General features: G+C 38.8%; 1 protein-coding gene and 3 pseudogenes across 1 annotated transcript; 3 read left to right on the top strand and 1 right to left on the bottom strand.

Annotated features, from left to right (window-relative positions):
• Positions 1–960: 960 nt before the first annotated feature.
• LOC141819166 (uncharacterized) lies at positions 961–1,742 on the top strand. The gene has a single exon (XM_074706511.1). It carries the CDS (start codon positions 993–995, stop codon positions 1,674–1,676), a length of 684 nt encoding a protein of 227 aa, XP_074562612.1. The 5' UTR covers positions 961–992; the 3' UTR covers positions 1,677–1,742.
• Positions 1,743–1,831: 89 nt separating this feature from the next.
• On the bottom strand, positions 1,832–5,892 carry LOC141819167 (GCN5-related N-acetyltransferase 6, chloroplastic-like; annotated as a pseudogene).
• A 4,254-nt stretch (positions 5,893–10,146) lies between these two features.
• LOC141819165 (DNAJ protein JJJ1 homolog) lies at positions 10,147–10,629 on the top strand (annotated as a pseudogene).
• On the top strand, positions 10,628–11,688 carry LOC141819168 (uncharacterized; annotated as a pseudogene).
• The last annotated feature ends 1,726 nt before the right edge of the window (positions 11,689–13,414 follow it).

Raw genomic sequence — 13,414 nt, 5'->3', positions numbered from 1 at the left:
TATAAATATAAATAATTAGAAAAAACTATAAACTTTTGATATAAATAAATAACCTCTATTGAATTGGCATATTATAAAAAATAGCATGGGGACGTTTTCTTTGATAAAAACAAATATAAAAAAAATCCTGACTGGTTTTTAAAAACTAAGGCATCCTTCTAATTTTTTTTTCTCAAAATGATTAATCAATTTTACTGACGAACTTGATTTATTTGATTTAATATCCGCTCTATCTACGTAGATGATATTTAAGATTTTACACATAATCTTTTGTGTCAAATTGTAATCACACTAAAAAAATTATGTCAAATTGTCAGAAGAAAATTTAAAAACTATACAAGGAAATTTTAAAAGTCGATATGTAAAAAAAATGGCTTAACGTTTTACTGTTTTAGTTTTATCAAACAAACAAAAAAAAAACGTATGGCCACTGCAAGTCATCAGCACAGAGAAACAAATAAACATAATCTGTGTTTCAGAAGTGAAACTAGCTAGCAACTTCTCTTCTATTATTGAGCTCGGTCAAGTGAAGAAGGGGTGCGATTCATGGACAGAACTAGATCGACCGAAGAGCGAAGAAGAAGAAGAAGAAGAAAGAGGAGGAGGTGAAGTGATAGAAATAGAATCGACTAAGCCACGGATTCAAAGAGCCAAGGCTTTCTCGTGCAGAAATTATTGAAACAGGGAACAGTTATACTAAGTAGTTAGAGATATTTTTTTTGTTCCCGCCCATTCGTGTTCAAACTAAGAAAAGATAACAACGAAAGCAACTTAAAAACAATCAATGCACAGTTCAAAGCAGAAAAATGCATGCTTCAAGGTTCCGATTCCAAATTCCTTCCTTACCATAGCCGTTAAGCTGCTGCTTCCGCTCCAACGTTCGCAGACCAGGCTCCATCCATCTCTCTTCTATATATTAATCACTTCTGACCGTTTCCGACTCCAACCAACGAACAAATCACAGCCAACGAAGAAGAAAGAGATCAAGCAAAATGACTTCTTCTTCTTCTTCTTCTACTGACGTTCACGTGAAGCTTAGGAGCTCATTTTCGCCGTCTTCGTCTTCTCTCCACGCCCTCCTCCTCTCCTCCCTCAACCTGCTCCTCCTCGTTCTCGCCTCCGCCTCCTTCGCCCCTCTTTTTCTCCTCCGCACCTCCCCCACCTCCTTCGGTTGGGCCCTCTTTGCCGTCTCCTCCTCCACTGCTCTCTCCGCGCTCCTCAACCTCCTCTCCTCCCACCTCACCGGCCCCTGCTTCGCCGCCCACCTCCTCCTCGTCCTCGCTGCATCCGTCGGCCAGGCTCTAGGCTTCCTCGCGCTCCTCCTTCGGCCCGGGCCCAGCCTGCGCTTGCTAGGTTCGGCCCGTGGTGCGCGGGAGCAGTGGGCGCTGACCCGGGTGGAGGCGGCACTGTTGTTGGGGATGTTCCTGATGCAGTCACTAGCGCTGGTCACGGCCTGCACGCTGCGACAGCGGTGGGTGCGGCAGTTCGAGGAGATGGAGGCTGATAGGGAGGAGGCGGCAGGGAGGAGGAGCCGGCGGATGGCGCGGGTGCAGGAGGAGGCCATCGCCAACGCGGCGGCCGCGGCCAGGGAGCTCGAAGAGAAGTTGAGGAACAAGAAGGGGCAGTGGGTGAAGAACGATCTGGAAGGCAGGAAGATCTCTCCCATTGATTTCTAATTACTGTCGAATGAATTATACAGCGCTTAGCTTTAAGTAACCGAGATCGAAGATGGTTTAGTTGATCGCAATGTGGTGCTCACCTAATTGCAAATTCGTGCATCGGCTGTGACTACAAGCCCTGTATGTTGTGAATTGTGAACTCTATTACAATATGCAAAGTAACTATATGTTGTTGCAGATCTAACTGCTCCATGCAAAAACTCGTTTTTGGTCTGAAAACTTAAAACCTATAAGCTGTTCCACATGCATTCCTAGACTATAGATTTGTAGGTTTCCCAACTGCTCCCTCATCCTCCCTCAGGTTAAAAAAAAAGGGGATAAAGAAAGAGAATCTACAGTTGGTGCCATGAGATGGTTGTGAACGAATGAACCTGTGACTTTTTGTTATCCTATCAAAATGTAATCGATGATGATGCCTTCCCAGTAACGGACTTTTACATCATGGAATCAATCAGGAAGGAAGAATCTTCAGATCTGTAAACTCAGCAAGTGTCTGTTTTCTGCTGCTAAACGACGATCAGCCTCTGGGACAATCTGCAGGGGTGTACAATGCATGCAAGGATTAAAGATGGTGAGATGCAAAGGTTTGCAATGACACCATTGGATGCATACCTGAAATCCTATCTGATCGTAAAGCTTTTGAGCCCCCGTGTTATCTCTGTGCACTTGCACAAATACCTGCTTGATACCTGGGGTGAACAAGAGCTTAATATCAAACCTCCTAAGTATGCTCAAAGAAATGTACAAATAAGAAAAAAAAAACATAGACAAAGAAATTCCAGATCTGCCTAGCTACTATTGCCGTATTCTTGCAGGGGCATGTACGCACTTAAAAAAAACAACAAACGAAAAGAAAAACTAGATGAAAGCTCCATGATTCACCATATGTTGTGGCTGCCTCATTAGCTAAAAGTAGCATGTTTTTTGCAATGCCTTTGCGACGATAATGCTTGGAAACACATAAATCAGAAATGTAGGCATATTTTGGTTGATCTGCTTGGTAGATACTGCAGTATGCAGGTTGTTTTATGCGCTCCTGATGAACAATTTAAGCACTAACTTAATTAAAGGAATTTAGCAAAGGAAGAAAACAAACAAGGAACAACATAATTTGCATACTAGAGGAAATGTTTCTCCAACCAACAGTTGTCGTATGCTTAAATCCAGAGTCCCAATAATGCTGCTCAGTGCAGTGCGCTCTAATTCTTATCATCCTTCTTTACCTGCTACATGATAAAGCAAAAACTATAGGGAAACAATTGAATGGGAGGGATACAATCCACTTGAAATAAATGTGCAAGGATCTAAATTAGATTTCACTTGGCTCTGAATCATATGGACTACTAAGTTTCAATTTAGATGAGCTGGAACAACGGTAGATAGGAATACATATGCAGAAAAAATAGGATGTGGCCACAGAACAGAGATTAGTGGATCATGCTCTACATTGAAAAAGTATATATAGCAAGAATTTAAAAAGTATATATAGATAGTACACAATCTAGTCATTGCATAATGTACATGTGGTCTATGAAACACAGGGGTACATAAATAGATAGTACACAATCTAGTCATTGCATAATGTTTTAAAAAATAACATTATTTAACAATATTATATAACATCATGAAAATGTGAATTTAAATCCATTATACAATATATTAAAGTCAATCCAAGCAATCACTACAAACAAATGTGTGTGTGTGCGCATGTGTGCTTCTTGTTTATTTATTTAGCAAAAGTGGTCCAATCAAACCAATATAACATGGACATGATTTGAATTTAAACAAAATAGACTCGGGTTTAGTCTACATAGTCCTTATGCTTTTGTCAATTGATCCCTCGCTATATAAGCCTATCAGCCTGCACAAGTGGAGTATGTGAAGGCTTTTTATAGTAACAATTTCTAATGGTATATAATACACTGCTAATCATAGTTGACTGAAGATCACTTCTAATGGTTTCATAAATCATAGTTGACTGAAGATCACTTCTAATGATTTGTATAAATCATAGAACTAATGTTAGGTTCTAAAAGCTACTATACCGCAACAATGCAAATGCATTTCTCAGCTTGTTGTGCGCTGCACCTCTTCTTTATTGCATCAAACTCCTGCATCAGATTATATTAACAGCATAAATGGTTTTCCACATGGCACAGCTGAGGTCATGCTTAATTAACATGTAAATTCAAATGCCCAAAAGAAATATGATATCTACTGTTAAGTCATTGGGGGGTAAAATGATGATCTAGTACCTTAGAATAGATGGCTATACTCTCACAACAAACTGTAGATATCTATGTGAAATTCTTATTTGTCAGTATTGATTGATTTCTATATTACAAACATGTTAGATAATTTAACTACCCAAATGCAATACAAGCCCTTTACAAAAAATGAGAAAAGAAAAATGACTACTGTTTTTGTAAAACAATAAAAAAACTAGCCTTTCCTAATATCATAGACGAGTAAAAAGTGTTCAACTGTGTTTTTCTCAAATAGTGCATACAAAACTAGTTCTTTCTTTATTTACTTGCTTTTTTCTTTTGCTTCTTTGAAAATAAGAATATGTACCATACTGACAACCAGCAGAAGTGCTTGTGAAGTTCATGCTAAAAAATGACACAGAAAATCAAGGGCAAGCCAATAGAAGTGACAGTAATAAGGTTATCATGCCAAAACTAGTAATTAATTAGTTCAAATTAAATTCAAACGCACAACTCCGCATACATTGTCAATGAGGTTCACTAGCTAATATATGAAAAAAGAACACGCACATTACTTGATGTAAAAATTCCTAAGAAGTATGACGTGGGTAATAGTTGGATGTGCCATATCTCATCGTATATGTCAAAGAAACTGAAAATCTTACCTGTTCCTGCTTCAAATCAATTACAATTATTAAAAGAACTACAGATAAATGAAATAAAATGTTATAGTCAATAACCAATTAGAGTAAATTAATACATGTTCATATAAAAAAAAGTAACTTTCAGGCATAGTAGAACATGTAACAGAATTGATTTTTTATCTTCGTCCACCATGGGCAGATAAACTTTCTTGATTGAGATTATTAAACGTATCACCTTTAATAACCCTCCTAAACTTATTCTCCATTCAAGCCTCTCATTATTTATATTTTCATCTTCCTAAATCTTCCAATCTCTAAAAATGTTATAGATTATCAGTGAAATGATGTTTCCAAATGCCAAAAGATGTCAAAGTCATCAATTGCAGAATAATTCATACCTTATTTGCAAATTGTCTTTTATAGATACCAGGATAGCTGCAAAAATTGGATTGAACGCGTACACACACAAAAATCTAATATTAGAATTCAGTTGCATACCAATTTTTTTTTTAAATAGTGGAAAGACAAAAGAAGGACAAAGTTAGTTGCAAGAATGCAGACCGAACGTGAACAGTTCTCCCAATGGCATTCGGCCCTTAACCATGCTGCCGCCTGCAGTGAAGACAGAAAAGTTAGGTATCTTTATAAAAGAAAACCTCAAAAATGGAGGAAAAAATAAACACACGAATATACCAATGGCGTTCAGCGCCTACAATCTAAGTTTGAGCTCACCCATAGTTCTTCGTTCAGAAAGGCCTCCCGTGCAATAAATCTTCCGAATGCTCTCGTATGCTTCCAGTTTCCTTCTTCATCCGAAGGCTGCGGACGGTCGAACCGAAAGTTCGATCCATCGTACGAAGCGTCGATTTTAAGAATCTTCGGCGCCAGATTAGACTGATTAGAAGACATCTCGAGCTGCGGAAACTTTGGTGACGTATGGAAGCTGCTGGAATTACCCTCGTCTCCCTCAGTGGCGGAGGATGCCACAGATCCATCTTTCCTAACAATTCACTTTGAAAGATTAGTGCCCTAAAAAATTGTATCAACCAAAGCACGGAAGACAAAGAACAAGAAGAGAAAAGAAAGTTGGGAAGAAGAGAATTCCATCTCGATTTCGCCGTCAACATGATTAAGGAGGAAAACAAGAATCTCTACCGTATTCATAAGAATAATCCACTCACATAACCGCAAAGACGCATGTCTTGCAGGGCTTGCGTCGATCTGGGATGTGGAAGGGTGAAGATCGCCGGAGACCCGACAGTGGAGCGGCCACTGCCGTCATCGATCTCGCAACACGCACAGCTCGAAGCAACAAGACTGGTTGGGAGAGAGCCAGAGAACGGAAAGTATGGGAGAAAAGTCACGCCGCCGCGGGCTGGAAAAGCTGTTTTCCTCTTTATAAATGAACCGTCAATCATTATCCATTTATTTTAGTATTTTCACTATTTTTCATCCAAATACATTTCTGGTTTGAAATAATAGTCGTTAAAGATTTTGAATATTATTGTTTAGGATAATGCCGGAGAAACACAAATCTCACACGTCAGACTTATTCGCTCCAGGGCAGGTGCATGTTCTCTTTCCCTCCCATTGGCCCTCCACTGCAAACATGAGACAAACAATTTTAATGAAAACAAGAAATCTCACAATTTATATTAGGTCATATAAAACATTTGATCATGAACAAAATCAAATTAAGAATAAAATAGACATCCACATTCAACATTTAGCTATTGGTCGTTCATCCTACCACTTCCCAATGGCATTGTAGAGCATATCCATAGCATTCTACTGTGACTTTATGCAGACAATCAAACATATTCCAATAGCTTTATCAAAAAGGAACATGAAGGCGTGAAATAATGTATTGTTGGTTAAAGTGTTATGACATACATAGGATAAGTAAGACACATTATGGATCAAATGAGTCCACCATGCTTACCTCTACATAAAGAGGTATGGGAGTAACAAACCAAATACTTAGATTCTCTTCTCATCGAGAAGATATTACACATACGGGATAGAATATTGTTTTCAGTTGAATTTGCAAAGATGACACAACAAAGATTTGTAGAATAGTTTAGTAAGCTTGATAGGGGCACTAGACAGGTATATGATTTTTTCAGAGATATCGAAGCTAGAAAGCCCTGGACAAAGACAATGTAGAAGAGGCACTTACAACCGAGTCATACATTCACCCTGTGATTGTTGGCACACCGGATGCTACCTATTAGGGATAAATTGGAGTACATGGGGGATAGATGATGTACCTTTTGTGGTATAGAGGAGACACAGAAGCATGTTGTCTTCCAATATTAAATTCGTTAGCCAGCTCTAGAGGCGGATGAGATGGTGGCTCCATATGATGTCGAAATGACTATGTACAAGAGGATATTTCGGGTATTCAGCCTCCATTATCATAGCACCAATAGGTTGATGCAGGCTTGACAAATTACTATATCCTCCATGATTTATCATATATATCAGACAAGGAACATAGTATGTTTGAGGGTATAATTTGATGTGGAATTGATACTTAAGAAAGTATAAATACATGTATATAAAATTTTAAATTTTAGACATCTACTCAGATTATACTTAGATTATGATACTTCATTGGATATAATGATTATTTTGGTTCTCTTTGGGAGTAATGTCAAAGTGATGATTGACTCGTAACTTTGGCCCTTGTGATCAACCTCACTTGCTTCATCGATAAAAGGATCATTAGGTTTGATCCTTATTAGATTCTAGGTTTGTAGGGTCTTCTTGTGCTATTATGATGCTTAGTTGTTTCTTGGGTTTGTATTGAAGTGTAAGGCTTCTCTTGGGGATGACTTTAATGTCCTTTCAGTTGAAAGAATTTATGATTTTTATCACTGCATAAAAAATTAAAGCAAGCAGCGAATCCAGAATCATTAGGACAACAAAGATTATAATCTTGCACATGAAAAGTCCAACTCAATTTGGGAGCATAAATAATGTTAGCCAAAGTCAGGAAATTAAGGACCAAATACAGTGCCTTTATTATGCAGATCACCAGCAAATGGTTGGAGTGTTGACCATGTCTTCAATGTACAATAACTCCATCAAAACCTGCAAGAGGAAGAGTGCGACACTTTCATTAAAATTTTTGGATTATTCCCACAATTTAGAACTCAAGAATCATTCAATTCTTACTCCTTAAGCAATAAGAACAAGTTGAAATTGATGGAACATATGTAAATTTCAAGTAGCTATAATTATCGATATTCAAATTTACCAGGAGAAAAGGAGCATCATACACATGAACTCCTAGGAGAAACAAAAATTTGTGGACGACATCAAATGTGAAGATAGATCATGATGTGTGATATGTAGCAAGTCATTGTTAGGTTAAACTTGGACTTTTGTTTAGTCAATTCCACTGTCTGATATTGACAACGGAACGCTACAAGCCAAGACTCATCACTCAACATCCTTATAAACCACATATACTTTTTTTAAAGATAGATATTTTGGACTCTTAGAGCTACATGACTCAACATCATACACGTAGTGAAAGCTTCAAGCACAGAGCTTGGTAGATATGAACTGGGGTCTGAAGAAAATTAGAACCGAGGCAGTCAACTCAAAAGCTTAGCTAGGAGATTTCCTTATACCTTTATACGTATCAAACTGCGTAAGAAAACAGTATAGGCTGATTAAAATATTTAAAGTAACAAAAATTGATATCGGTATTGTACAACTCAACTATTAAAAAGTTGAAGGAAAGAAACAGCCAGAATCTATTGTAACCAGTTGCTTGGGGTCAACTTCCAAAGATCTTTTCTAGCCATTGGGCTTTTTCCAAGCAGTATCACTTGTCAAACCAAGAAACCACATTGGCAAAAACCTGAAGACCTATTACTTCTTGGCCCATAAGTAACTGCTTGACATTCACATTTTTTTCCCAAAGACCTTGTCCCCTTTGTGATTAAACTCTTAGTTCTTTTACAGTTTGACTTGTGCCACAACACGCATCAAATAATATCACTCTCCATCTATCAGCCCTTCTACCCTCTATACTTCACATTTTTTTCCCCAAAGGCATTCCGATCCCTACCGACCACAAACATGAAATATGCTTAGCTTATATAAGTCACCAAAAAACACACAAGGCTCAAAACAAGGAGATTCAACCTGCCAAGTTTTTTTTTGGTCTTATTATCAAAAAGATCCTCTTGTCAACTCGTGCTTAAAAATAATAGCTCATTGTTCGTGGCCTATAGCCAGAAAAGAAAGAGCATCCAACTTGAAGATTTCATCTCAAGCCCATAGTCTCAGGTTGGCAAAAATGCAGTGGTCCATGATAAAGATGTCAATTTAGCTCGATTGCCTATGCCCATAAGCTATCTTTTGTAATTTTTTTGATATAAACCTTTTTTATATCTAAAACAACGTCAAAATCTACTAGAAAGTATTTGTTAAATTTAGTTTCTTATTATTATTTTATAATTATTTCAATATTATTAAACTGTTTCATTATTAGGTTTGAGCCTGAGGTAGAGTGTCAAGGTCTTGCCGGACCAAGATCACTGCCCACTTTAGTCATGATGTGGCGGAAATCTATTACCTCTACGTGTCATGCAAGATAAAGTCATAAAACCAATTCATCTTTACGATTAGGAAACCCTAAGACAGTTTCACTAGAGGAACAAGGAAAATATCTTGAAAGACATGGACAATTGAAATGTGTATATAGGAACAAAAACACGTATCTCGATATACTTCTAAACGGATGTTGATGCTTCGGAGATTAACTCTATAAAAGGTTACCCATAACCATGGACCCAGGTATGCACACACAAAACCCTAATTTCCTCAAATCCTTAATCTTCTTCCTCACATAAAATCCTAACTTGAGTGTCGGAGTAGCTTGCCGGGATCCATCTCCGACACCATTCTAACTCTCTTTTGAAGTGCTTTTCATGTTCTTTTTTCTTTTTTCGACAGCTATCTTTGAGGAGCTTGCATGTCAACAGTTTGTTTGTCGGTGGCTTGATCATCCACGGTATTTGGCCGAAACAACTTGGCCCCGTCTGTGGAAAATCTAAGCCAAGACGTTGTGATGGTCAACACCGGAAGAACTAATGACAATCACAACTCCGTCGGAAAGAAAAGCTACGATGAGGTAATAACCATAACACTAGAAAAACATCTTCTTGGTTTTCCTTTATGGGTGTCGCCATGGGTTTGGCAACAACAAATCCTCTCTGATAGCACTCTCTGAGGCATACGACCCGTCTCCTCGGATCAAAACTCTAGGGCTCCTTTTCTCTTGCTAGTAAAACCCTGACACGCAAATCCCCTTCTTCAATTACAAGTATCCACTTTCTGAACTTTCTCCCCTCGATCCTCCTATTGGCGATGAAGAAAGCCTCCTCTGTCAAAAAAAAAGAAAAAAAACCCTAAATTAATGACCTCGCTCGAAGCCATCTCTGGGGCATCGGTCAAGGCCAACGACAGCGGAAATCTCCCTCCACCTTCGAAATTCTCCATCGTTCTCGGCTCAGAGGTGAAAAGCCTCCTCGAACAAAAAAAAAATCCTTGGGTTCCATCATCGACCGAAACGTAGCGACGAGGCTGTTGTTATCCATGGCAACGATGCCTTAGAAGCGGTGCCTCTACGAGATTATTGGTGTCCCCCATGACTATTCCCAAGAGATCGGTCCTCGTACAAGTGCCTCACTCTCCAGCTCCACCCAGACAAGGTTGCTGCCTCCAGAGTTGCTGACGCAGCCTCAACCACCGCCGCCTTCAAGCAGCTTCTCCATGCCTATGAGGTCCTCTCCAACTCGAAGGAGCGTGCCTAGTACGATTCCCACGGTTCCCAGGTCCTCTTCTCCGACCGCCCATAAGTCATCTGCCTTCTTCAACATCGATCCCTTCACCTTCTTCCCGAGCTCCATCTTCTCCGATTATTCTGACTCCGATAAGGGCTTCTACAAGGTCTATGGTGACCTCTTCGCCAAGGTCTAACAAGAGACCTGGTTTGCAAAGTAGATGGATTTGGGCACCGGCGTCGTTGCTTTTGCCCCTCTCATTGGTAATCTTGAGAGCCTATATTCACAGATCTAGACGTGTTAGGGAGGAAGAAAAGCGGCGTGCAGAAGCGAAGGCAAAGAAGAAAAAGGAGGAAAGGAAGAAGATGGAGAGGACAAAGCTGTACCAAGAGCCTGAATGGGTAAAATTAATGAGGATGAGTTTGATGGTTTTGAAGATGAGAATGACAAATAGAAAAAATGTGGCCAGGAGTTCTATTGTGTGGTGTGTAATAAGAAATTTAAATCAGACAAGTAGTGGAAAAACCATGAGCAGTCGAAGAAGCACAAGGATATAGTTGCATAACCGATGTTGGCATTTGAGGTGGACGAAGAGTTTGTAGAAGAAAAGCCTGATGATGGAGCTCACACGAGTTTTGATTATGATCCTCAAGAATCAGAAGTGATGATTTTGAGGAGGTTTCTGAAAAATTTGTAGACGCATTAGAATTGTCAGAGAATGATGAGGATGCAGGCCATCAAGAGGATGTAGTACTGCAGGAGAATGACAATGAGGAGCGTGCCGAGGAGACGGACAACGAAGCTAGCATTTTGGAAGCAATGGTCACAGGCCGTAGGAAACGACTACTTTAACCATGATGATTCGTTGTTGAATAACAATCCTAACAATGTTGAACAAAGTAGCATGGACTTCGGTAGCCAAAAAAGAGACCATAAGAATCACACATCGGGGAAAGAAAATAATAAAGAAGATTCTGAAATTAAGGAAAGGGATGAAATTAGTAGGGAAGAAACAAAAGTTCAGAACCAAGAATCAAGTCCATTTTTAAATGATAAGTCTCCTTCTCAATCACTCAAGGTTACATCAGTAGTTAGTAAAAAAAATATATTTCTATTGTAGAATTAGATATCCAAAAAACAACAGACTGATGGCAAAGGTGCTGGAAAGAAAGTTTCACCTGCTGATTCTAACTTATTGAGAAGAAGAAACTCTCAGGTGCTTCTAAAAATTTCCTTGGTGAACTTTATCAGTGATTATCCTTCTCAGGATCCAATCTCCCTTAACTCAGACATAGTCGCGAACGGAGCACAAAACCCAGTGGTCTCTCCCATTATTAGCAAATCTAGAGCCTGAAGTTGACAACAGGCCGACCTTGCCAACGAAGGGCTCCGACAAATTTAAACTATTTCCTCAATGTTAGAAATCTAATATTGCCAAGTGTTTTCCATGATGATCTAATATTACAAGTATTCCTATATCAGCCTTCTCATTCCCTGCTTATGAAGCAAGAAGTTTAAATCGTTATCCAAATGGAGACCAATACTACAAAATATTTGATATATATTCATATCAAAATGACACAGAAGGTTTTATTAAAGCTACTTTAGTTTGGGGATTACTCAAAAACTTCCAATTACTCTTCGGTTGCTATTTCTTCTTAGCACAAAATTCCTTTCTCTCAAAGATGATTCAGGTATCATGAATAATCTTGCTTTATACTTGTAATTTTATTAGTTCAAGATATTGGATATGAAATCTAACTTGCTTTAAGTACCTGCACATGCACAAAAGCTATTTTCCTTTCAACTTGTTTTATTTGGAAGCTATTGTTGGCCTATTAAGTTCATGCACAAAACACTACATTTTTGGTATCGACACTAGCTGTTAATCTGTGCCTGCAATGGTATAAATATCCAAGAAATTCTCTAAAACAATCCCTATAGAGATAAGGCAGGATATTGAAGAAAGCAACAACTAGATCCTTCCTAATGGTCTAGGAGCTGGATAAACCAATAAACATATTTCGCCTTCCAAGATAAATGATACACAAGGATGTTTATATCTTTTTCTCTCACCGCCGGTTTAGTGTATCAGAGCGAGCAACTTCTCCCTGACATAAGTTATGCAACACGTTCAACATTCACTCATTTATATAAGGAAGGATTTATACTTCTCGTATGAAGAAACAAGAAGACAAATACTCCCTTTTTCTGTAGATTTTTTAGGCTTTGAAAAAATACATATAAATTATTCTAGATATTCGGGGAGAATTCACGATGGATTATCAAAATTAAAAAAGTCTTTTATAATGACAGATAACATTTCTTCAACAACAAAAAAGATTTTTCTTCATTAATTGAGATTCAGGCTTCCTTATGGCGTCTTTTCTGGGAACAAAGGCGAATAATTATGACTACACGATGTCGGTTTTCATGATGCTGTAACACTTTAGTCTCTCTGAATAATGTCAAATTCTTATAACTCTTAGAAAGGCCTTGGTTTTCATATATTTGCTTTTTCCATATAGCTGATTCATTGTTCGCCCTTATTATTGAGCTGGACATTCTGTTATACTCTCTCCGAATCATCGGGATATCTTCTTTAACTCTATTTCTCTTATAATGCACTTATCGGGCCATTAATCCTTACATTATTGTTTCATAAATTTAATATTTTTCTTTTTGAAGTGCCTCAAAACTCTCAGGTAAACTCCTTTGGTGCTCTTTTGACAGAATCGTAGGAATAGTCTTACGACAGGCCTGGAGCACTGAGCCCCGAGCTTGCGATATAGCTTTACAATAGGCCCGAAGCACTGAGCCTCGAGCTCGTGACTTAGTCTTATGTCAGGCCCGGAGCATCGAGTGCCGAGCTTGTGACTTAGTCTTACGACAGACACGGAGCACTGAGCCCCGAGCTCACGACTTAATCTTACGATAGGTCTGGACCACCGAGCCCCAAGCTCGCGACGATTTAATCTTACGACAGACCTGGAGCACTGAGCCATGAACTCGCGACTTAGCCTTATGACAGGCCTAGAGCATCGAGCTCCGAGCTCGCGACATAGCCTTATGACAGACAT

This window comes from Curcuma longa, unplaced genomic scaffold (genome assembly GCF_044706935.1).
Source record: "Curcuma longa cultivar G26 ecotype Majalengka, Jawa Barat unplaced genomic scaffold, ITB_CL_G26_1.1 contig_28103, whole genome shotgun sequence".
In the NCBI taxonomy this organism is placed as follows: Eukaryota; Viridiplantae; Streptophyta; class Magnoliopsida; order Zingiberales; family Zingiberaceae; genus Curcuma; species Curcuma longa.
The sequence above is the reverse complement of the archived record's forward strand: the minus strand, read 5'-3'. Positions and strand labels throughout refer to the sequence as shown.